Here is a 26,473-nt window from a genome sequence, read left to right as displayed (position 1 = left end):
TGTTCCACTTCCCGCTGCTGCCGCTGGTGAGTGTGGGGGTGGGCTGACCCCTTCCTCCAAGCCCCCTCCCACAAGCAACAGGGCTGGGAGCTGCGGGAGCGGAGCAGGCTGGGGCCAGGTCGCTCTGCTCTGCGCTGCGACCGATGAGTACGCAGGGGGGCGGGTCTGACTCCTGTTGCTGGCACCAGGCCCCCTGCTAATCCCTCGCACTGCCCTAGGCCTCCCTGTCCTGCTGCTGCCCCCCACAGCTTCTGCCCCTGCAGCTCTTGAGTGCAGTTTCCCCCTCACCAGCAGAGGGGGTGCAGTGCTCAGGCCATCTGCCCCACCCCACCCCCAGGAGCCACTGCCAGACATGATGGCCACTTCTGGGAGTGGCGCGGGGCCAGGGCAGGCAGGCAGGCACGCTGCTGCCACCCTGGAGCTGCTAGAGGTACACCCCTGCACCCGAAACCCCTGTCCTGAGTCCCTGAGCCTCCTGCTGCACCCTCCTGCACCCCAATGCTCTGCCCTGAGCCTCCTCCTGCACTTCACAACTCTTCCTGCATCCCAACCCTCTGCCCTGAGCCCCTTCCTGCACTCCCTCCTGCACCCCAACCCCCTACCCCAGCCCTACATTCATGGCCCTGTACCCCTCCTGCACCACCAACCCCGTGTCCTGAGCTACTGCCACACCCCGCACCCCTCCTGCACCCCAAGCCCTTCCCCGAACCCTACATTCATGGCCCTGCATACAGTTTACCCACCCAGATGTGGCCCTCAGGCCAAAAAGTTTGCCCATCCCTGACTTAACCTATGTCCTATTAATAAATTTATTTTATTTTAATATAAACCAATTCAGTGCTGTGTTTGAGGGGAAAGGTGTCTTTACCCCAGTTAAGTTAATAAACTGTAATATGCTTTTCTCTCTTTAAAGGCACAACAAACATTATTTCTCTGAGCTGTCCAGGAGAGGACTGGACACTCCAGGGCACAAGGTTTGGGGGGAAATTTGGGACTGGAAGTGCGGTAAGGTCATCTTGCTGGTTATAACCAGGGCTGGCAAGAGGTAGAACGGAGGTGTAGATAGGTTGCTGAGGATCAGAGCTGCTGAACTAGGGCTTCATAGCACATAGGCAAAGAGTGTGACCTGCATTCAGCTGTGAGCATTCGAGGCTGGTAGTATAGCAGCAAAGCATTGTAAGGCACCCAGGGTTGCAGGGCAAGTGGTGACACAACTCTTTACTGGTCTGGATTGCACTCCCAAACTCAGTGACAGAATGGTGGGGCAGACACACACTAATCTTCTGTCACATGTTTAGTGGCACTCTAACAACCATGTAATAAAATTGAAGGTTTTGGGACATAGACCATGTATGAGATTTCTCTCACTGGCCCTGTTAGCAACTACACATTGCAAACATTTCCAAGTGAAACTATTATGTTAATTCTACTGTGACGGGTTGGATCACAGAAACCCCCTTTGGGACCTGCCATCTGATGTGCTGAGACTACCTCTGAGCCCATTTTCCCTGGCAGCTTGGGACTTCAGACATACTAGCCTGCTACAAACACGGACTCAGGTCTGAACCATGCCCCCCACAAGCTGCAGGGCTTAACTGAAAACAGCTTAAGAAGTGTTCCTATCTCCAACACTCAGGTACCCTGCTCCCAGTGGGGTCCAAATCCCAAATAAATCCATTTTACCCTGTATAAAGTTTATACAGGATAAACTCATAAATTGTTCACCCTACATAACACTGATAGAGAGATATGCACAGCTGTTTGCCTCTCCCCCCCCCCCACCAGGTATTAATACATACTCTGGGTTGGTTAATAAGTAAAAAGTGATTTTATTAAATACAAAAAGTAGGATTTAAGTGGTTCTAAGTAATAACAGACAGAACAAAGTGAATTACCAAGCAAAATAAAAATATAATACGCAAGTCTAAGCCTAATACAGTAAGAAAGTGATTACAGATGAAATCTCACCCTCAGAGATGTTCCAATAAGTTTCTTTTACAGACTAGCCGCCTTCTAGTCTGGGTCCAGCAATCACTCATACCCCTGTGGTTACTGTCCTTTGTTCCAGTTTCTTTCAGGCATCCTTTTGGGGTGGAGAGACTACCTCTTGAGCTGAACTGAAGACAAAACTGAAGACAAAAAGGTGTGGTCTCCCAGGACTTTGTATAGTTTCTCTCTTCTGGGTGGAAACCCCCCTCTCCGCCTGTGTAGAATTACAGCTACAAAATGGAGTTTTGGAGTCACATGTCCAGGCATGACTCAGAACTTTACAGGAATGTTTCCAGGAAAGCTCAGATGTGGATTGGCATCTGTCAAAGTCTATTGTCAGATTAAGTATTTCTTGATTGGGCGCTTACTGAGAATAGTCTTTTCTCAAGAAGCTGACCAAATGTTTCACTGAGGCTACTTAAAATCAAACAAGTACACAGCCAATATTCATAACTTCGAATACAAAAATGATACATGCATACAAATAGGATGAATATATTCAGTAGATCATAACCTTTGGAGAGAGATGTTACATGACATATGTAGCATAAAACATATTCCAGTTATGTCATATTTACATTCATAAGCATATTTCTATAAAGCATTATGGGGTGCAACATCACATCTACTATAACAAAATGTGTAGCAGTGAAGAAGAAGCACTGAGGAATTATGTAGTGACTCTATGGTCTAGCGAAAAGACCACTGGACTGAAACTGTTCCTTACTCTGCCACTGGGCCTGCTGGATGATCTTGGGGAAATCACTTCACCTTTCCGTGCCTCAGTTTCCCACCTGTAATATGAGGATAATAATGTAAAGTTCTTTAAGTTATACCAATGAAAAGTACGATATAAATGTTATGTCTTTAATTATTACTAGGCTTGGAAGGATTAGGGTTTTTATTGGTAAATGTCAATTTCACCATACACACACACAAACAGATGAAAAAATATATCCATGGAGAATAATAGAAATTTACAAATAGGCAGAGAGAGAAATGCTGCTTGAGAAATTATTAGAGTCTGATTTAAGGATATTTGCTCTATATTTTGACATGTGATGTTGGTGATTGGTGTTTTAATTGTTTTAAAGCTTTAACGTTTTGAATCTCAAGGTCTACTGTCATTGAATAATTACTGTCTGACAACTCCGCCCCTAAATTTACACAGTTGCAGGAAATTAAATCAATTAAAACAGAAAAAATACCTAAAATAAACATTGATACTTGCTCAAAATTATTTTTGTAAAAAAAAAATTTAATTGTGCCAAGCCTAATTATTACCTAGACATGGGAGCATATAAACAGCAAACCTAGGTGAGAACTACAACTGTTGAAATGACCATTAACTCCTACCAGCAAACATTTCACTTTCTGTTTAAAAAAACCTAGGAAATTAAATGGCAATATACTTCATTAGCTCAGAGTTACATTTGCCCAGTGATAGCTCCTGCACTTTTAGAACATCGATTTCAGTAAAGTCTCAGACTTCTGAAAGTCAGGAAGTGCAGAGTTAAGGTAAACTCATGCAACCTTAATTTTGCCCTCTTTGAGCAATGCCCCAATATGTCCATAACACACATACGCCCATTCTCCCTTTTCACTGTAATGGACAGCTGCATTTGCTGTACACTCAAACACCCAGTCCGCTGCCTCAACAGAATACAACACTTGTAATATTTAAAAACTACTTCACTCTTTTTATAGCCCCTTCACACTTGCACGTAAGATACCACCTAAACCTCTACTTTCCCCTACCCATCATTAAAGCCACAGAGTGCTCTCATATCTGGCCTTTCTACTGACAGTATCAGTGCCCTGCCACTCACACAACCTGTACCATTCTGTATTGAAATGATGCAGAGTGGAAACTCAAGGTATATATACACCTCTTTCCTTTCATAAAACACATGTGGGGGAGGGGACTCAGAACCACATCTTCTAGTATGTGGTTCTGAGTCCTCTCCCCCACATGTGGCAATCTAGTATGGCAATCACAGCTCTGTGATGCTCCTCAAACTAATCCCCAGGTCTCCTAATATCACTGTCACAGCTCTTCCACCTTATTTCTCTTCCACTGAATCTACACCTAACACAGTGAATGCAGCAGGAGTGCATGTAAATCATTCTCAGTGCTATTGTCACCTCCGTGGATGTAGAGTTAAGGTTGCATAGGCATTTACCTTAACTCTATGCTTACTGGCTTTCAGAAGTTTGAGTTTTGCTGAACTTAATGTTCTGGAAGGGCATGAGCTACTACCAGGCAACCTTAACTCTGCTTTAACAAAGTGTTTTGACATTTAATAGATTGAGCTCCTTGCCTCTCTTACTATAAGGCATGTTTTCCAATCCTTTAATCATACTCATGGCTCTTCTTTGAACTCTCTCCAGTTATCAGCATTTTTCCTGACTTGTGGACATCAGAACTGGACACAGTATTCTAATGATGGTCTGCACCAGTACCAAATAAAAAGGTAATGTAATCTCAATACTGATATTTCAATGTTTATACATCCAAGGATTGCTTTAGCCCTTTTGGCAGTGGCATTGCACTAGGAGCTCATGTTCAAGGGATTCTCCACCATGAACCCCAAGTCTTTTTCAGAGTCACTGTTTCCTAGGATCCCCCCATCCTGTAAGTAGGACTACATTCTTTGTTCCTAGGTGTATGACTACATTTGTCCATATTATTATTATTTATTTTATTTATTATAAATGTGTATTATCATAGCACCTAGAGAACCTGGACCCCATTTACTATGCACTGTACAAATATAGAACAAAAAGGCAGCCTCTAACCCAAAAAACATTCTCATTTTTTGTCTAGTTTCCTCCTTTGAAGTTAAATGCTATTGTGTGTTTCTTTGGTATTTTTCCTTCTACAAGGATGTTAAATTTAATTACATTATGGTCACTGTTACTGAGTAGTGCAGCTATATTCATCTCTTGGATGTGCTCATGTGTTTCATTTAGGACTAAATCAAGAATTGCCTCTCCCCTTTTGGGTTCCAGGACTATCTGTTCCAAGAAGTAGTCATTAAGGGTGTCTAGAAATTTTATTTCTGTATCTCCTCCTGAAGTGACATGTTCCCAGTCAATATGGGGATAATTGAAAGCCTCCTTTATCATTGGGTGTTCAATTTTGTAGCCTCTCAAATCTCCCTGAGCATTGCACAGTCACCTGGTCAGCTGTAGATAGTATGTTTCTGCTGCTGTACTCTGATTATTCAAGCATGAAATTTTAAAATTTCTATCCATAGAGATTCTGTGGTACAGTTTGATTCATTTAAGATATTTTACTATATTTAATTCTGTGCTTTCTTTGACATGGAGAGTTATGTTAGCTGGTGTTGCCAAGTTAGCATTTACATGGTATTAATAAGACTTCAGAAATGATGCCTAGTTAATCACTCTCTTGACTAAAGTACCCCATTGAGGCGAATGAATAAAAACCTAACACACTTTTTGTTTTTGCATAAATAATAAATGGTGATGAATAGGAATAGTTTGTATTTTTGTGCCATTTTGTCAAATAATTCTGGGTTGCAGTCTTGTGAGATCTCAAGCTAAGCAGTTACATCTAAGTTACACTAAGCAGTGAATCCTTGGATGGGAAACCTCCAAGGAAAACATGGGGTGCCTCAAGATGGTGCTGGAGATTCAGCAGCTTGGCCAGTCAGTGTCCAAGTTCAGTGTTGGGAAGCATTTTACTGTGCAGATGCTATCTTTCAGGTGAGATGTAAGCAAACAAAATCTGGAGTTATGACCATTTGTGATCACTAAAAATTTCATTTCACTTTTTGCAAGAGTGTAAGGGAGCTAGTCTGATCAAATTCTAAATTGTGTAATAAGGTTCACCTACCTAAATTCTTCTGTGGCTCATATTGGATGAGGAATTCTTCAGTTCCTGTAGTGTAGCATTTAACAGTAGACACACACTTCTGCTTTGTTATATCCTACGTGTGGCTGCTTAGCTGTGGTGGCTGGGGTATTTTTTTTCTTTGCAGCATAACCTATACAGCCCCTGGGATCTTTCAGGACAGAAAATGTTACAGAAGTATAAAATACTGAAGCAGCAATACTACACTATCTGTTTATAGACACAAAAGACAATGATGGACAGTACATTAGTTGCCATTCTGAAGATTATTTTTGCTACTTGATGAATTTGAAAAATATAGTTTAAAAAATGATAGCTTAGATAGAGAAAATGAGAATGTGCAGGAAGATATACAGGAATTTTTTAAAATCTCTGGCTGCAGATTTCTGTTTCCCAGATTATATCCTGGTGTCTGGAATATAACTCTGTACTGTATTATGTGTGTTTGTCATTGCTGGAGGAAAACTGCTTTATTAATCAATATGCTAGAAAAATAATAGATTAAGGAAAACTCTAGCCTTAGTCATTTTGGGATTCTCTGATTGCTGAACTTTAACACAAGATTAAATCTCTCCTATTTTAAAATGAGATTATATAGGGGGAACATCCTTGTTCTTATCCATGTTGATTAATGGGCTATATTTAGACTCCTGATACTGTTAATTAAAGGCTGTGTGTCAAATGTTATGTAATTCTTCCTTCCGATTACAGTGGATAAAAATAACTATTAATATTATGGGTTTTAATTTTGTTGTCATGAAAGGGATAATTTATTCAGCAGGAGAAGAGTGGTGTGTAGAGAGCTCAGTGGTCTTCAGTCAAGCGTGGTGGATCTGTGCAATTTATAGCACTCAAAACAAAAAAGTGGCAGTGAGAATACTAGCCTAGCCTGTAGAGAAGATGATCAGCTGTGGACAAAATTTATTTGCTAGTGGCCCTCTTTTGTTGTGTATATTTGGATACTAATGAAGATATTTCAGCCATTAGATTGGAAGCAGGTATGCGCTACGCATATTTTATTTGTTTTTTGTCCTGTGTTCCTTTTTATATACTTGAGAATACCTGCTTTCTTGGTGCTCAGACTCTTGAGAGAATAAAATCAATCACAAAATGTATTCTTCCCTACTCTCCAAAAGACAAAAATAATTGATAAACTGCAGGGTATTATAATTTAACAGTGTTTTGGTTTCTACCTTAAAGTAGTAAATGTTTTCTGTTTCTATCTGAGTCTGAATTTGAATTGTGTGTAAAGCATTGGTATCCTGTTGAGACACATACTTTATAGTGCCTTATAGTGACAATAAATCTAACTTTAGAAATATTCAAATTGATTTTATGTAACTAAAAAAAACCCCCTAAGACATGATTATTTAAAAATACATTTTCTCTTTTTTCATTTCTTTTAAGTGTTATGACCATAGGGATGCATAGTTTAACAATGACACTGAAGTAGTTTTGTTTCTGAGCTAGAAATAAATTATATTTCTTTTGGAGGAAAAATATTGTTGTTAGCTGTTAAATGACAAGCTACATTTTTACAATAAAAGATGCTCCCTGCAGCCCCCCATGTAAAGCCACTTTTGGTCATACCTGCCAATTTCAAACACCTTTCAGAATGTAAAGTTTGTATGGTTTCCACCTCAAAAGACTGCCTAGCAGCAAGAGGTAGAATTGGTATAACTAGATGTTAATGCGTAGCTTCTGTTTCTCTCTTTTTAGTTTCTAGAGCTGTGCAAATATTGGAATTTTGGTTTGTTGGCAGTTCTGAAAAATAAAATAATTTAAAAAAAACAATAACTTTTGTTGGTGTATCAAAAAGTCAAATTTCATTTCAGTGTGATGATCATTTTATATTTTTATTAATAAAAATAAATATTGAAATGAAGAGTTGTTTCAAACTGAAAAATCAAAACACTTTATTTAGAAAATGTCAAAACAAAATGCTTTGATATTTTTCAGACTTTTTTATAATTGTTTCAATAAAAAAAAATTAAGTGTTTTTGGTGTTGCTGAACGTGCATATTTGATGGGTGTGTGTGTGTGTGTGTGGGGGGGGGGTTGGCCAATAAATTTCACCCAACCCTATTTAGTACATTATGGCAGTTCAGTAATTGCTAGAACTTATGCTTGGCATATCCACTCAAGTTTCTTTTAGAACTAATATACCTCACATTTTGTAAGAAGGAATTTAGGACCCTGTCCTATGATCTTTACTCCACCAAAGCTAATGTTGACTTCATTTGGAGTATCGTCTGAGTGAAGAGGGTGTGCAGGATTGAGTCTTAATTGTTTTTTTTTTTTTTTTAAAGAGTGAATCTGTAAAATCTCTCTTTAGAGCACGCCACAAATTAAAGGGAAATGGATTCTATTTCATTGACTCTGTTTATATGGTGAGAAGTATTTCTTGCATTGTTCCATATAAATTGAATTGCATTTTAGATTTATTCCAATCAACATTGGTTTTTTTTTGGTTTGGTTTTTTTTAGTCTCAGTATTACTAACCCAGTCATTCAGGCTGGCATAAATTTATACTATACATTTTGTAACTTAGTTTTGTTAATTAAAATATTCTGAATGTTGGTGTGTGTTTTGCAGAATGTTGAACTTTAAGAAAGAAAGGTGTAGTGTATTGAGCCATTCTTAATATAGGACTGAAAATGCCACCAGGTGAGAACTTCTACATTTTTAATTTCCAAAATGCATTTTATTCTTAGAATTGGGTATTAATGTTCAGTTACTTCCATCAATTGATCTTTAGTGCTGCCTTGGATTAATTCTTGGTCAATGCTTACAGCTGATTTTGTTTTGTTTTATGAACTTTTTTATTTAACATTTGCAGGATTTATAAAATTGATAGTTAACATGTGAAACAATGTATTTGAGAATTGTCTTGTTGTGTACAATAGATAGATGATTCTACGTATATTGCTTCTTTGAGTTATGTTCATCTGGTTGCCATTGTAAATGGAAACTTTTTCTCAGTTTCACAAGGTAAAATAAAAGTCTTGATTAGTGTAATTCATCTCTGGTGAAAATGCTGCCCTCTATGCCTAAAAGTGTAATCAGGTGCTATTGTAATGAACCTAATTATTTGAGCCAATTAATCTTATTTTAACTTTTTTTCCAGCGGAGAGTGAGGCAAAGGCAAAAACCAAAGTTCGCTTTGAGGAAATATTCAGGAGTCATTCTGGGCTAACAGAAAAAAAGAAATCAAAGAAGGAAAAATTTCACTCTCATGAGAATATTATGGTGAGTTTGTTAACCTGAGAACAGTGATTCTGCTTGCCTTCGTGGAAAAAATCCCATATCTCTCAGCAAAGGAAGTATGCTTCCTCCCTCCCAACAGAAAGGAGATGCTGTAAGCTTCAGCAAGCACTATGAAAAGAAAACGTGGTGTTTGCTTCATAATAGAAAACTTCCATTTTTAATGTATGACTTTTATTCATTATTGATGTCCATACTGAACAATAAGAGTAAACCCCAGTAGTTTACAACTTACAGTGACCTAGTGATACTAGTAATGTAATTCGAGGTTAATGTTCAAGGATGCCTACTGGCATGCCTACAGTTAAAATTGTGTCAACCTATTCTTATCCACCACATTTTTCAGTAGAATTTTGGAGGCCATCCTTCAAGCTTTCCAAATTCACATTAACTTCAGTTGGAGTGTCGTGTGTGAAGGGCTTGCAGGATCATTCCCACAGTAATACTAGTAGTTAGATCTTAGAGCATATAGCTCATGTCTGTGAGTTTTACAGATGCTCATCAGTTGTCTAGTTGGTAACAAAGGTAAATGTCAACTTTATTAAGTTTTCCAAAGCTAGTATCATGAAAATAAGAATATTAAAACAAAATTAAATCAAACTAGAACTCCCTCTCCTCTTTCCCACTCATTTCTCTGCTTCTGAACAGCACTGAATATGACTCTTCTCTCCTCCCACCCTCCAGGAGTTGTCATCTAACATCTACCCAGCTCCTTTCCATCAGCCTTCCTCTCTTGATTTTGATTCATGGCTGTCTATCTTCCTTGCCTCACAATCTCCCTCACTCATTTGTGGTGACTTCACGTTCCATGGTGACGACCCATCCGATCCCTAAGCTCAGTAGTTTTCAACCTTTTTTCATTTGCGGACCCCTAAAAAGATTTTGAATAGAAATCTTAGACCTAGTCTGTGGACCCCCAGGGTGAAAACCACTGTTTTATGGTAATGACAACCTTTCACAGAGCCCTTAGATATAGTCTGTGGATCCCCAGGGGTCCATAGACCACAGGTTGAAAACCACTCGCCATCACCTCTTCATTCAACTTGCAACCCTGGTCAATAGTCCACTCACCAAAATGACCACTCATTTGACTTGGACTCCACCAACCACTGCTCTCATTTATCTCTCTGTTGCTGAGTTCCCCGTCCAGCCAGTAAAAGCTGGCAAATAACAGGAACGTCAACACACTCTATTGGTGGCCCAAAAAGCTGCCTGTGGCTTAGTTCCTTAGACAGGGCTTAGTTCCTTAGACAGCTCCAGCCTGTACAACCTTAATTCATGCCACTGGTACGTATGCATTATGATACCGTCTTTAATTACATAATCACATATTATTTTTTCCACAGGACCTTTGCTTCATTCAGTGCACAGCATGGATGGTACTCTCTCAGTTGGTAGCCGGTCAATATTTCATTTCATTCTCAGCACTCCATGTGTGGCCTCAGACCTTATTGCATACCTTTCAGAGCCTGTTCTGAATACAAAATTATTAATTTCCTCGTGGTGCTTATCACCTGTGACAAAGTTCCTGCTCTGCCTTGGTGGGTCTTGCACTTATTGGCGGATTTGCTTGCCTTGGAGCTTCACGGCAGCCCTCAGCTTGGCCATTTTTCTGAATTCACAGTCCAAGTCGACTCCTCCTGTGTCTGACCAGGAGTTGGGAGGATTTGGGGGAACCTGGGCCCGCCCTCTACTCCGGGTTCCAGCCCAGGGCCCTGTGGAATGCAGGTGTCTAGAGTGCCTCCTGGAACAGCTGTGTGACAGCTACAACTCCCTGGGCTACTTCCCCATGGCCTCCTCCCAACACCGCCTTTATCCTCACCATAGGACCACCTTCTTGGTATCTGATAATGCTTGTACACGTCAGTCCTCCAAAAGTCCGCATTCTCGCTCCCAGCTCCTCACACACACACCAGAAACTGAAGTGAGCTCCTTTTTAAAACCCAGGTGCCCTGATTAGCCTTCCTTAATTGATTTAGCAGCTTCTTGATTGGCTACAGGTGTTCTAATCAGCCTGTCTTAATTGTTTCCAGAAGGTTCCTGATTGTTCTGGAACCTTCCCTGTTACCTGACCCAGGGAAAAGGGACCTGCTTAGCCTGGGGCTAATATATTTGCCTTCTGTTACTCTCCTTTTGCCTTCTGGCCCGACCGTGTCACACACCATAGTGCTTATCACCATGGAATCAGAGTGCTTCACAAATATAAATTAATTTATTTTCAAAATACTCCTGTGAGGTAAGTTATCATCCCCATTTTACAGATGGGGACCAGAGCAAAGAGAGATTCACATCAGAAGTGTTCACTAATTTTGGGTGACCAACCTGAGTGCCCAGCAACTGGAATTCATCTACCAATAAGCCCTAGGGACTGATTTTTTTTTCAGAGTACTTAGCATTTTATAGCAGTTTATCTGTTTAGAGCAGAGGTGGGAAAACTACGGCCCGTGGGCCACATTCAGCCTGCGGGACCCTCCTGCCCGGCCCCGAGCTCCTGGCCTGGGAGGCTAGCCCCCGGATCCTCCCCTGTTGTTCCCCCGCTGCCTCAGCTCACTGCGCCGCCGGCGCAATGCTCTGAGCGGCGGGGCTGCTAGCTCTTGCCGAGCAGCACAGCTGCAGAGCCGCGGCCTGACCTGGTGCTCTGTGCTGTGTGGTGGCGTGGCTGCCTGTCCTGGTGCTCTGGGCAGTGCGGCTGTAGCGGCGCCAGTTGCCGGTGCTCCAGGCAGTGTGGTAAGGGGGCATGGAGCAGGGGGGGTTGGAGAGAGGGCAGGGGAATTCGGGGTGGTGGTCGGGGGTGGAGGTGAGGATGGGGGTCGGGGCGGTCCAAGGGCAGGGAACAGGGTGGTTGAATGGGGGAAGGGGTCCCGGGGGGGCAGTCAGGAAGGAGGGGGGGGTTGGATGGGGCGGCAGAGGGCAGTCAAGGGACAGGGAGGGATGTATGGGGCAGGATTCCCAGGGGGGCCGTCAAGGGACAGGGAACAGTGGGGGTTGGATGGGGCAGGGGTCCTGGAGGAGCTGTCAGGGGGCGAGAAGCGGGGGGGTCGGATAGGGGGCAGGGGCCGGGCCATGCTTGGCTGTTTGGGGAGGCACAGCCTCCCCTAACTGACCCTCCATACAATTTTGGAAACCCCAATGTGGCCCTCAGGCCAAAAAGTTTGCCCATCCCTGGTTTAGAGTATGGCTCGCATTGACTTCAGTTGTAGGCCTTAGATGTCTAAAGTTGATCACTGAGGAAAATTAGGAACACACAAGTGACTTGCCCAGCGTCACACAGGAACTCTGTGGCAGAGGCAGGAATAGAATCCATTTAACCAGTATGGCAATTAAGTGTCTTAACCATGACACCATCTTTTTATTACATACCTTCCAACTTCTACAACAAATGAGGCAGAGGCCCTACAGACAACAATTTCCTTCACTGCATAGTCCTGTTCCAGCCCCAAAGCACCATCCTTCCTTCTTACTGAATGAGGCTGGGGTCCTGTGAATAGAATAGTATGTGATCATGTAATAAAAGTCTGTATCATAATGCATATGTACCAATGGCATGAATTAAGGTTGTACAGACTGGTGCTGTCTGAGGAACTAAGGTCTGAGCCTAGCCACAGGTAGCTTTTTGTGCTACCGATCAAATGTGTTGATGTTCCTGTAATTTGCCAGCTTTTTTGGGGGCAGTGTTTGATATAGTTAGGAGGAGCTTCTGTTTAGCTAAGAGTTGTGGCTAAATTTAAGTGAACAAAGGGGTTTGTTCAAATTAGGGATATATATGTGTGTGTGGGTGCTGTAGATGATGAACTGCACAAAGTTTACAAAAAATGTAACACACCAGTCAAAATATCTCAGTTATGATTTTTCAGATTTCTTCAGTGGAACACTTTTTACATATCAGGATAAATTCAGAAAATCACTGACATGTAAATGATTAATTCCAAGTTATTTTCTGAAAGAAAACTGCTTCCTCAGCTACAGAGAAGGAGTAAGGTACTGTCAAAGACAAAAGAGTGACATAACCTTGACTATGGTGTCACTATTGTTCCTCTATAATTATTTGTCTGATAAATAACTTCATCCATTATACTTCATGGGTAAAACCTGCTCAGTAAAAATGCAGATAAGGAGGTGGGATAATCCATCCAAAATCAGTTGATGTTTCTGTATGCTTTGCCTTTTTTCATTTTGTATATAATCTGCTGCATTTTTTTAGCCACTGTAAAAATATTTTTCCTTTCTTTCCTTTATCTGTCACTCTTAAAATTACCTGTACATAATCTGCCACATCCTTTTGGATTGTTGGCTTTTGTATGGAAAGAATGTTGTTGGACTAACTAAGCAGGAAAAGGTTAAATTCATATGATGATGAGTATTTTCATGATTAAATACTACATAATTTTAAGTACACTCTATGTAACTAAAAATACTGAAAAGGTGTGTGAATACAGAGCTGGCCTTAGGTTTTTTGCTACCCTAGATGAACATCATTGCATGCAGTGCTATTCCCTATCCTTCCATACATTTACATCCCACATTTAATAGAATTATTTAATTTAATATTTTAGCATGCATTTTTTACATTACTATGTCTGGGTTTATGCTTCTCTTTCCTTTCCCTCATTCCCTTTTTCTTTATGTTGACTCTGTGTTGGTGCATTTTTTCTCCCACTCTGTTTATCTGTCCAATTTATTTTTCTAGTAAGAATAATAATTCTCTCTCTCTCTCCCCCTCCCTTCTTTCTTCAACATCTCCAATGCCTTTTCTACCTCCTTTTGTAATCTCCCCTCACCCCCATGTCCATCATGGCTAAACCAGGCTTCCTCCTCATCTCAAGGGTAGAGGGGAAGGTTTGGCAGCTAAGAAAGCTGAGGTGAAACTTGTGATGAAGGCAGCTGGTTGGCAGATAGGGAGTGATCAACTTTTCTTGGTTAGTCACATGAAAGGTCAACTATATCCTTCTCTCACTCTTCAGAGATGGATCTCTAGAAATCACAGATTCCAAAAGTGTGTGTGCCTTTGTAGCTGCATGCTTTGCCCATGTTTAGGGTTGGACCCGCCTGCTTCCTTCCCCAACCCCTCAGGATGACATTTAGTGGCATTGTCTAGACAGACCAGGTGAATATTTAAATATCCGGTTCTTATATAATGTTCTTAAGTATTAAAAAAAAAAAAAAAAACCCCACAAAACAAAAAACCAAGAACCCAAAGGAGAAATACAAAAACTATAAGATTACTTAAAGGAACCCTATCAGTCTAAATTGGTTTGTCTTAGATTTTTTTTATCTGCTATTCTTACAAGTAACACCCGTGATAGGGGTTCTCAACCTGGGGTTTGTGTAAAGGTGTCAAGAGTTCTTTGGCCACTGTGCCCTTCCTAGCTAGATGGGAAGTGAATCCCAGGATTGTCTTGCTATTGAAAAATAGGGTAATGGCAAGGAAAAGGCTGACGAGTACAGAAATAAAATATTTGTACTGGAAGAAATCAGAGGGGAAAAGATATATTTTAGTTATTGGGGTTTCTTGTGGGTGTGCATCTGAAAGCTCTGTCTGTATAGTTAGTTTTACTGTTTCCCCCTGTGTAGTCAGTAACACCCCAATCCTGCAATGAGCTTCACTTTGGCAACCCCCTGAGCCCACATGGAGCCCCACTGACTTAATAGGAGCCCCACACAAGCTCAGGGACATATCTGTGTGGAGCTCATTGCTGGATCAGGCCTGTAGTAAGTTTGCTATGTTGTCTGTGTGGGTTTTTCATTCATCCATAAAGGGAGAGAAACCTTTACAAAAGTATTTTGCAAAACCACAAAAATTGACAGAGGGGTTCAAAGGTGGGTGTATTATCTGAAAATACTTTCAGCTACGTTTTTGAAGTGGACTAGATTTCAGGTTGACTCGGTCTCTTTAATAAGAGTAGTTTATTAATAGATTTTTCTTCCGTAGTTTTATAACTGTCATCTTAAGAGTTGTCAGTTCTTACATTTTATTAAGTCTGTCTTTTGGAAAGTGATTTTCATTGCCAAAATTTGGCACACTGCTCATGGTAAAAAGGACAGGCATTGGCACAGGCATTGGCACCTCTAACATTAATATTAATATCTGTTTGAGACATGTTTTGGTTCTGCATTTCATTTCTCCAGATCTTTCAAAATGTTTTACATTGACATATCATACCATTATGGAGTAGTCCTGTTCATTGAGGTAGTTTTGAATTTTACTGTGTGGTGAATATATACGTAAGGTGTTTGTTGAAAAAGAACATTGAAAATACAGATTTAAAGCTGTCCAAATACAAAAACATATTTTAAGCATGAATGCTCTGTTTCTGTTCCATCTGGTACTTGCTAGGTTTAAACAAAACAATGATTAGATGACTAATTTAATTTTTATATTTCACCAAATAGTGTAAACTGATAATGTACTGAGCTATTTTTATTATTGTAACATTGCATATGATTTATACTTAAAATTATGTTCTGTGTTTTTATTTCAAGCTTGACACCTTTAGAAATAATCTTGATCTAGCTAAAGAAAGTGGAAATGATGAGGTAATTATAAACAACACTTATAATCCTGAGGAAAAGAGCCCCCGGTTTACAAAAAACAAACTAAGAGACAAAGCCTCAGTTGCAGAAAAAATAAACAATGATGTTGTTAGTGGAGAAGAAAACAAGCAACCAAAGTCTAACAAGAAGAAAAAGAAAGCAGTGTTACAAGAACAATTTAATGAGGAGGAAAATGTATATGAAACTAAATTGGAGAGTTTTGAAAAACAGATTACTGATTTTCCAAAGAAAAAAACAAAAAGTAAATCACAAACAGATGCATCTCGTCAAAAAGGTAACAACAAGATAAAAAGTACCTTGAATGAAGTGAGAGATGTAACTGAATTAGAAGAGGAAGAACAGCTAATTCAAGCCTATCAGCTGCAAGTGGCTGAGGATGAGGCAAATGCAATTAAGGAGAAAATAAGAAAAAAACTTACAGAACAGATGTCTGAATTCACCTCCAGTGTTCAAAGCCAAAAAGTTGTATTGAACAATGAAGTGGGCAAGAAGAAGAAAAAGAAGAAAGAAGTGCCAGTTGCATCTGAAGCTGAAACAAGGTATAGTGGTAAATTGTAATCTGTGCATGTATACATCTTAAACAAACTGTTTGATTTTTAAGATGGGGAAAGAATCCTGTGATAGATGTGCAAGGTTTTTTTGTTTTGTTTTTGTTTTTAACTGTGAACGAGCCAGATGATTTTATGTTGGGGGGAGGGAACCTCTTCCCCTATATACACAAATAACTCTTCTACCACATTATATCTAAAAATGTTGCCAAGATCCTTACTAATTTGTAAGAACTTACAAAATTGAATGCATTTTTTTTTAATGTTGCAATACTACATGTAATCTGCCAATTCTTCACTGAGGACCCCACTCCTTGACTGTGTGGCCTTTGGGTCAAGCCTGATTAAAATTCGGCATTTATGAAATATTGTCTCAAGTCAAAACTACTTATCCACTCAGCTAACAGAATGCATCATTCTTTAGTATATTTTATTTCATGTGAACTGTGGCTCTGATCCTGCAAAGATCTTGTTTAAATTTATGCACATGAGTAGTCGCAGGACTACTCATGTGCAAATCCCCACATGAAAATATTTTAGAAGGTAAGACTTAGGATAATAAAATGGAGAGAGAAATTAAGGATAGACCATTCAAGAATGTGTGCCACTGTTATCACTGTAATAGCTAAACAAGACAAAATTATATTTTTGATAGGATTTTGAAGATGGAGAGCTAATGAATTCGAGAAGCAGGAAGAGTCTTTTTAATGCATTAACAGAAATAGTATGTATTTGCTGACAGTGATGTGTGTTGCGTTACAGTGCAATGTCCCTCGCTGAACTACAGCATAACCCAGTGGAAGATGATACCAGAAAAAAGAAGTCATCAGGAAGACTGCTTGTATCATACTTTAAAGATGAAATGAACACAGAGGAACACAAGGAGGAGGAAGATGTGGAAAAACTGAAACCTAAAATAAAGAAAGCAAAAAAGAAATCTAAAAAAGGTTTTTGTAATCAAAATATTATAGTCAAAGTTTTTCATATTGGAAGACTTTGCTGCTGCTAAGTTCCTTTGCTGTTGCTTGTTCCTATCAATGAGACAAAGGTGGCTTAGAATATTATAAAAATATTCAGTAGCAAAAAACTGTTAACTCAGAGTTAATGTTGCTTGGTGGTATGTCATCTCGTTGCAGAGTATTGCGTTAAGCAAAACTCAAATTTCTGAAAACCAGGAAATGCACAGTTAAGGTTGCCCATGTAATCTTAACTCTGCCCTCTTTCAGTAATGCCCATTACGTCCCATTAACACACACATCTTTACTCTGCCACCCCCACAGTTTCTGAAATGTACAAGCTCTTCACCTCCATTCGTTCTCACCCATAGGATTCTATCTAAACCATGTCCCTGACCCATTCACTGCATTCCCCTCTCCACTATTGTACCTACGCCTCCCCACTGCAGTGCAACTCCCTGATGTCTTCAGTCCCTGGTTTACAAATGTTTCTGTTGCTGTTATTTTCTCCCTCCTATAACTTGACTTACCTTCTGTGCTTGGAGTGAAGGACAACTATGTTACAGTGGAATAGTGTTGGGATACAGGGAGGTTGGGTTGCACTGGCAGAACTGGTAGGTGCAGGGAGGTTGGGGTGCACTGATGACAGTGGTGGGGTACAGGCAGGTTGGGGTGCAGGAAGGTTGGTGTACACTGGCAGAACTGGGAGGTGCAAGGGGATTTGGGTGCACCGGCAGAGCAGTGGGATGCAGAGGGGTTGAGTTCCAGAAGTTTGGGCTGCACTGACAGAGCTGAGGCCGTTGTGGGGGTTGGCTTTACCTGAGCCCCCAGCCTCTCTTGCCTCCCCTACCATCCATCACCATGACCCTTTTTCCTTCACTACAGCCCTAAACCCAATCTCCAAATCTCTCCCCCAGTCTCCCACTCCTCCATCCCCTAATGCCCCTCCCAGAAAGTATTCACACGTCATCTCTCTCCCTGCCCTGTAGACTTTAATTACGTTCCCTCAAAATAATTTTGACACCCATGACTCTCACAAATTGTAGCAACCTCCAGCCCCTCAATCTAAAACTCCTTTTGTCTTAGGTAGGGGCTTGTGATTAATATATCCTCAGTTATGTTAAACTGAAGTGTGAGTTCACAGCCATGGGTCTCAATGAGGTCTGTGGTTCATCCAGTCATAATTGTCTCTCAGTTTAACAGTACAAGGCAGCAAAAGGAAACCAGTTTCTTGGGAGGGCCTGTAACTCAGGAGCCACCCCCTTCAAATGACCCCAAATGTGGTCTCTACCATTACCCTGCACCTTGTAAGGCATAATCAATTTAAAAATAGTCTGATTAGCTATTCAGATGTTAGACCATTTACAAGAATTGAGCTTCAAAGCATGTAAAATGGTGGGACTGGAAAACCTCTAGCTGTTTTTCTGTATTGGTGCATGCGCAGTGTAAAAAATGTACATTTTTCTTAAATGCTGTTCTCAGTTTGGGTCCCCCAAAGATTAGTGGGTGCTGTGCACTGCTTTGGGTAAAACTGAACAGATTGAGACCATTTTGCTCTGCATGACATCAATAGTTTAATCTCTAGCTCTGGGAAAAAGAAATACCCACCTAGAAATTTTTTTAAAAAAGGCTATTTTTCCCAGAGCATACATCTCCAGAATCCCTGTCTCAAATGATCCCAAATTTGGGTCACTAACTCTACCACGCACCCACATGAGGCACACCAAATTTCAAAGAAATCTGACTAAGCATGTTCAGTCTAGAGCCGGGGTTCTCGAACTTCATTGCACATGACTCCCTTCTGATGACAAAAATTAACTACATGCCTCCAGGAGGGGGGACTAAAGCCTGTGCGCTCCCCCCGCCGCCAAGCCCTGCTGCCCTGGGGCAGGGGCGGCCAAAGCCCAACCCCCACCACCCTGGGAAGGGGGAGCCAAAGCTGAAGCCCAAGGGCTTCAGCCTCACGCAGGGGGCCTGTAACCTGAGCCCCATCACCTGGGGTTGAAGCCCTCGGGCTCCAGCTTTGGCTCCGGGCCCCAGCAAGTCTAAGCCAGTCCTCACAACCCCATTAAAACAGGATTGAGACCCACTTTGAGGTCCTGACCCACAGTTTAAGAACCGCTGCTCTAGAGGACTTAGAAAGGTCAACCTTTAAACAAATGATTCGATGCAGCCTTAACTGTAGTGGTGCTCCTGTGCCATTATAATACTATAAAATAGCTAAGGAGGCATATGGCATATTTTCTGTTCCTAGTTTTGGGCTGAATTCGTGGAAAATTAGATGGGTGCAAAGCCATAAGTGCCTATTATAGTCTAGGGGATTCAGCTAATTGTGCTAAATGATCTTGTGCTAGTCTTGCAATTTGGATAGTAAGGTATTTTTAATCACATTATATAACCATTCAACAACATATTGTGTAGCTATTGAAATCATAAAAGACAACAGGCATATATACTGTCGTTTATTAGTGTAGCTGGCTACATGTATACTGAAGTCTCAGGGAAGAGCTGATGCAAATCAAGAGCAAGAGTTGTGGTTCATTAATTTTTATTTGATAATAATCAGTGGTAGAGAATGCTTGTGTTAATATATATGCATATAGACAAACATATGTATAATGCTGTAATCCACTGACTTTATTATGATACTCTATTGCATAAAGAACAGAACTAAATATGAGCTGAATGTAAAGTTTGCTGTGAAACTGTAATAGATTTTTAATCCTTATAATTTGTCACTAATGTCTGCTTAAAGATCTTTTGTTTGTTTGTTTCTTTGCTTTTAGCATTAGAAGAAAACACAGAAATTGCTGCAGAAAATATACAGGAAATGAACAGTCCAGAAGTTTGTACTCAATCCAAACTTGCTTTTGATGACAGCCTTGTGTTAGGGGTTTACATCCATCGAACTGATAGACTTAAAACTGATCTCATGGTTTCACATCCCATGGTCAAGATTCATGTGATTGATCAGAAAACTGGTTTGTATGTCAAGAAAGAGCATAGGTGATTTTACTGATTTTTTTTTTCCCCCACTTCCCCCTCCCCCCCCCAAAAAAACCCTTCATGTGCCTGCTTCTGCTGGAAATAATTACTTAAATAAGCATATACATACATGTTTAACTATAAGAATAAATATAGTCTTATTCACTGCAAATCCCCACACAACTTGCATACTTAAAATAAAGTACATGTGTAAGTGTTTGCAGGAATGGCGCCATTGTTTTCTTTCACATTTGGAGCACATGTATTATCAGAGTAGCAGTGTATCTGGTCAGACACACACATTTGCAATGTGACTGATTGACTCTTCTCCCAAAACAAAGAGAGAGATGGCAGAATCTTTAGAAGCCTCATTGAGAATAAGCAAACAAACATATTGAGGCATGAATAAGAGATTTCTTTTTGCTTATTGGCAAAACATCCATAAGAATATTGAAATGAAGGTGAGTTCTCCATTCCTCTTATTGGTTTCAGAGTAGCAGTCGTGTTAGTCTATATTCGCAAAAAGAAAAGGAGTACTTGTGGCACCTTAGAGACTAACCAATTTATTTGAGCATAAGCTACAGCTCTGTTTCACTTACCTATTCCCATGAGGGGCCTGATTCAAAGCCCACTGAAGTCAGTGGGATTTGTATTGGCTTCAATGGGCTATGGATCAGGCCCAATCAAAATGCTTGATTATTGGGATTTGGAACTCCAGCAATGCTTATTGCCCTGGACTTCATCAGTTGCAGTAGGATCTGCAGTGATTATTGAATATTCTTTCTAAAATAAAGAGAATGGATATCTTGTACATTTTTGTTTACAGTAGTTGAAGTAGTCATAGTATTTTGTTCTTTGCTTACTTTTTTGAAAAATATTGACAATTGCAGTTGGTTGTTTTTAAACAGCAGCCGGGCGGTTTCATCTTTTTATGAACAAGAGCGAGTGGAGCACATTCTTCCTATTATGACCCAGCCTTATGATTTCCGACAATTTAAATCAACACTTCCAGAATGGGAGGAACAAATCATATTTAATGAACGTTTTAGTTATTTTCTTCAAGATGCTGAAGAAAGCCCCAAAGTAGTCCTGTTTTTTGAGGTACAGATGAAATATTTTACAGTAAATTTTTCAAGTTGCAATTTTCTGACTGTGTATTTCTGGCAGCACTTTATTTATGATTTACAGTTATATTGCTGGAATACCATAGTTTTTTTAAGACAATATATATTATGGTGAAGATTTTTAAAAACACTCAGCATTGGCCAGCTGTTCTCTCATTGAAGCCAATGGGAGTAAAATTAGGGCAATACTAAGGAGTTTTGAAAATCCCTCCCTCAGCAGGATTCTGTTCTGGGTAATAAATAAATACTTTGGCGAACGTGTCTTATTGACACAATCAAAATTCTTCCAGAAAGGACTGAAAGGGGCATGCCAGACTGGGAGCTATGGTACCCTTTGAAAAGGGTGTAGCATACCCTCCTCTCATTGCACTGGCACTTCTTGCTGACAGAAGAATAGGGTAGGGTCACTGTCCTTTTTTTGGGTTCCTAACACCAGCAGTTCAGAGGCTGATAGTGACTGCCCCCTTAGTGCTGCCACCTCCTACTTGTATACATAAGCAAGGCTAGCCAACACGTAGCCCACAGACTTTTTGCATGTTTGCCATAAAAAAAAAAAAGTAGACATCTGTTTCTCCTTCATCATTACTCAAACAGCAATAACTACCTCAGCCTCAAATACATTTATGTTTATAGGAAAAATTGTAAAGCATGTTCCGAACATGTTTTTGAGCGTAACTGTAGCCAGTATTTATAGACAGCTATATACAAGAGAGTTTATATAGTGTTAATGTGGAAATGGAAACCTAGTACAATCAATAATTTTTTCATACCCTTGTCATATATTTTTCTAAATACATTGTGCATATGCAATCTAATAACAGTGCCAGATGTTCCTTTATGGTCTGCAATTTTCATAAAATAACTACATTCAAAGTAGTAAGAGAGGATCCTGGTGGCTTATCACAGAAGTGATTCCAGTAGTGTATAGAGGCTCTTCATGGAAACAGTTTTAAAGTTTGAGACAAAATCTTTGTCAAATGAAAGCCCGCAGTTTCTGTTGTTTTCACTGGCATTACTTAGGCACAAATCTGAAGATCGATTGTAACTCTAATATTATGCATAGAATCATAGAATATCAGGGTTGGAAGGGACCTCAGGGGGTCATCTAGTCCAACCCCCTGCTCAAAGCAGGACCAATCCCCAGCTAAATCATCCCAGCCAGGGCTTTGTCAAGCCTGACCTTGAAAACTTGTAAGGAAGGAAATTCCACCACCTCTCTAGGTAACCCATTCCAGTGCTTCACCATCCTCCTGGTGAAAAAGTTTTTCCTAATATCCAACCTAAACCTCCCCCACTGCAACTTGAGACCATTACTCCTCGTTCTATCATCTGCTACCACTGAGAACGGTCTAAATCCATCCTCTTTGGAATCCCCTTTCAGGTAGTTGAAAGCAGTTATCAAATCCCCCCTCATTATTCTCTTCTGCAGACTAAATATCCCAGTTCCCTCAATCTCTCCTCATAAATTATGTGTTCCATCCCTCTAATCATTTTTGTTGCCCTCTGATGGACTCTTGCCAATTTTTCCACATCCTTCTTGTAGTGTGGGGCCCAAAACTGGACACGGTACTCCAGATGAGGCCTCACCAATGTCGAATAGAGGGGAATGATCACATCCCTCGATTTGCTGGCAATGCTCCTACTTATACAGCCCAAAATGCTGTTAGCCTTAGAATCATAGAATATCAGGGTTGGAAGGGACCCCAGAAGGTCATCTAGTCCAACCCCCTGCTCGAAGCAGGAAAGCCATGTAAAGTTGCAGAAGTGGTCGGATATGAGGAGATTCTGGTTGCAGACCATGAAAATCAAGAGAATTTGTATACCAAAATGATCTTTTTGACATATAAAGGGTTTGTGAAGAGTTGCTTTTGTCCAGTTTTTATAAAAAATATAAAGAGACTGATGTGAAATAAGAAACTTTGTTAAAAAAAAAAAAAAAAAAAAAGAGAGATTTACGTTCTTGAAGATCATAACACTGATGTGGTGGTGTGTGTGTTTAAATATCACTTGTGGTAGATATGGACACTGGATAGTTCATAAATTATATTTTTATAATATTAAGTAAAATGAGAATTTTAAATCCATGAATCCTATCTAAAATACCGTCAGTAGTAATTATTACTTCAGAGAAGTGCATTCTCAATGGTAATGTATGTATATATTCTAATTTAATATCTGCAGATCCTTGATTTCTTAAGCATGGATGAAGCAAGAGCCAACTCTGAAGTGCAAATTCAGGAAAGTGGTTTTCACAAAATCTCTTGGGCATTTCTAAAGGTATTGTGAACTTAAAAATACAAAAAAACAACCACCAAAAGTAGAATAAAAAGCCTGCATAAAGTATCTAAAAGAAATTAGCAAAGCCAGCTTTTCAAAGAAACATATTACTTGGTGGGAAACTTTTTTAAAACAAACGAAGTATTTTAAACCACAGGTATAGAGACAGATTCTGACAGAGAGCACTCATGCTATTAAAAGATCATGTAGATATACAGAGAAAATAGGTATGGCAATAGAGAAAATGGATATTTCTCAACTAAATGTACAAAATGCATGAAAAAATACATTTTCTTTTTCAAGTGCAGCACTTGGCAGAAAAAACAGAAGCTTCTGAATAAAGGCTAATCAATTGATAAATGTCATGGGTGTCTTCTCTGTACACCTGGGACCAGAAGTACTACCTCAAGAGCAGTTAGTGTCTTCTGTTTAAGTGCTATTCAAAATTCTAGTAGAGCTTTTAGTTAAATCCAGATATTGAGGGGGCACTGTGAGTCCCCCCCCACTTGAAATAATGAAATTGTCATGACTCGCCTTAATCCTACAAAAGGGGAATCATCCTGACAAACAGTGGTCTATCTCCTGCCCCAGTAGGCAAAAAACTAACTTATGGAAGGGATAAGTTCCAGAGCTCACTTATTTTCTCTTACCCTGAGTCATGCTATGCTACTCAGGGATGTTTACAGGCGCTACAGTGGTATGCCTGTGGCTTTGCAGCTGCCCCGTTATAATGCAGTAGCATAGACACTTGCTACAGTGACAGGGGTTTTCTGTCACTATAATAAATCCATCTCCTTGAGAGGCTAGGCAACTAGGTCGATTGAAGAATTCTGACATAGTGGTGTCTATGTAGAGGCTTAGATTGGCTTAACTTCATCTCTCAGATATGAATTTTTCACTTTGGGGAAGATGGGAGAGTTGCTACTTCTGCTGCACCTTCTGTCCTCCACCAGAAGCCTGTAGAAGCGCCTTCACTGGGACATGGAAAAAGTGGGGGCAAGAGCAGGGACCTAGCTGCTCTTTGTGGCAGAAATCCAATGAGTCTCAATGGACAGTGCAACTGTTAATAACATTAAAAATATAATATTTTGTCTTAAACAACCACATTAAAACTAAATCTTTTTTTGACTTTTCCCTTTGGAAAGGAGTTGCAAAGGAAAGTGATGTTGCAAATAGGGATTCTTTCCCAAGTACAATATATTACATAACTACTTCTTGTGAAAAATTATAATAAATTAATGAATGCCTTTTTCTCTTGGGAAAGACAAGGTAGGTGAGGTGATCTATTTTATTGGACCAACTTCTGTTGGTGGAGGGTTTGAGTTTCACAGAGCTCTTCTTCAGGTCTGGGGAAGGTAACCAGAGAGTCTAAGCTAAATATAAGCTGCGACAGATAGTTAAGGGATTCACACATTGTAGGAGATCACTTAAAATGAAGTGGTCAGTTACAGGTTAGCAGGCAGTGAGGTGTGTTACAACTTGGCATAATGAACTATGGAACTTGTTGAGTCCATGGTTTGTGGTGTCTATTAGAGATACGAATTTAATTTCCTAGGCTCACCTTTTGAAGGTGCTGTGCAGGTTTCCTTTGAGGACAAGTATTGAAAGATCAGATACGGAGTGATTGCTTTGTGAAAAGTATTCATCCAGAGGTGATAAGGTGTTTTTGTCTTATCATTTTTCTGTATGAGTTTATTCAGGAGCTTAGAGATTGTCTGTCTGGTTTTACCCCCATGATTGTTGTTCTTAGTGCATTTGATGAGGTACACCACACTTTGAGATAGGCATGTGTAGGATCCGTGAATCTTGAAAGTTGTATTGTGGGGAGTATTGATGATTGTAGTGATGGAGACATGTCTGTGGGTTTTGCATCTGTTCTGGCAGGTTCTGGTGCTGCTTTGAGTTTTGTGTTTTGGTCTATGGGGAGCTTGCTTCTGATGATGAGCTTAGCAAGGTTGGGGGATTGTTTGAAGGCCAGAAGAATGGGTCTGGGAAAGATTTCGTTCAGGGTGTGGTCCCCATCAAATGTGTTATGCTTATAAGAAGCACATGGAATCTTTTTCAAGGGGATATCAGAACCCCGTGGAGGTTTCACACGAGGCTGCTCTTGCAGACGGGGTAACTTGGGACCAGGAGGGTGGTCATACCCGGATCCCTGATACCTCCCAGAGGGCACTAAGCAGTGCCAACAAGAGGGGGAGAAGGAATACAACTCCATTAAGACAAAGCTCCCCAGCTAGCCTGACAGACCCTAATGCAGCTTGGGGAGAGCCAGGAAAAGTGGGATGAAGCACGGACTGGGAGGCCCTTAAATTACAATTGCAGCAGAAGGAGGTAGCAAGCATAACCCCCAACACTCCTCCTTTCCCTCCTCCTCCAGAAGACAACGAGGGAGGCCTGCTGGATAGGGAACCCCCACATTATGTAGGAGCACAGCAGTGGAGGTTCATAGGTAAAATCACCTGGGATCCCGGGGGGCGACCATGTATTTATGTCCAGCTGGGTAGATATGCTCCTATGCTAACTCTAATTGACACAGGAGCTGCTGTATCTTTAATAAAATCCACTCCAAAAGCCTAATGGGGAGAAATTGTCTCGAGGAAACTTTGCTTATTTTGTTAGCTTTGAATTAGTAAGAAGAAATTGTTTTGGTTTTATTCTTTGCTTTATGTGTTAATGATTGTTTGTTTTTTAGAAGGATAGAAGTGTTATGGCTATAATTCTTTCTTTTGAAATTATTTACTGTTTTGTGTGTGAGTGAAGAATGTATGGCATGCTAACAGAGAAGACACATGAGGCGCCAGTAATGATGGGCCGGATGGTCAAGAGGGGAGTGGAGAAGTCAAGAGGCACCAACCTTATTATCAGAATCACCCGGATGGCAGGCTGACGACCCTA

The 26,473-nt window shown here is 40.4% G+C and overlaps 1 protein-coding gene across 8 annotated transcripts in view; it reads left to right on the top strand.

Annotated features, from left to right (window-relative positions):
• Positions 1 to 26,473, top strand: part of AHI1 (Abelson helper integration site 1) — a 195,510-nt gene that overhangs the window by 4,917 nt on the left and 164,120 nt on the right. For 6 of the 8 annotated variants that reach the window (XM_074948469.1, XM_074948470.1, XM_074948474.1 and 3 more), the window contains exons 2-10: positions 2,069 to 2,143; positions 4,381 to 4,463; positions 8,465 to 8,536; positions 8,997 to 9,118; positions 15,614 to 16,224; positions 16,996 to 17,180; positions 19,976 to 20,195; positions 21,083 to 21,275; positions 23,480 to 23,575. In XM_074948469.1, coding sequence (XP_074804570.1) covers positions 8,527 to 8,536; positions 8,997 to 9,118; positions 15,614 to 16,224; positions 16,996 to 17,180; positions 19,976 to 20,195; positions 21,083 to 21,275; positions 23,480 to 23,575 — 1,437 coding nt within the window. In that variant the 5' untranslated portion in view covers positions 2,069 to 2,143; positions 4,381 to 4,463; positions 8,465 to 8,526. Of the gene's footprint in view, positions 1 to 2,068; positions 2,144 to 4,380; positions 4,464 to 8,178; positions 8,260 to 8,464; positions 8,537 to 8,996; positions 9,119 to 15,613; positions 16,225 to 16,995; positions 17,181 to 19,975; positions 20,196 to 21,082; positions 21,276 to 23,479; positions 23,576 to 26,473 lie in introns of all 8 variants that reach the window. The other 2 variants (XM_074948471.1, XM_074948472.1) reach the window with 2 other exon arrangements.

Source organism: Natator depressus, chromosome 3 (genome assembly GCF_965152275.1).
Source record: "Natator depressus isolate rNatDep1 chromosome 3, rNatDep2.hap1, whole genome shotgun sequence".
Taxonomy (NCBI): domain Eukaryota; kingdom Metazoa; phylum Chordata; order Testudines; family Cheloniidae; genus Natator; species Natator depressus.
This window is presented reverse-complemented; position numbering and strand designations above follow the sequence as displayed.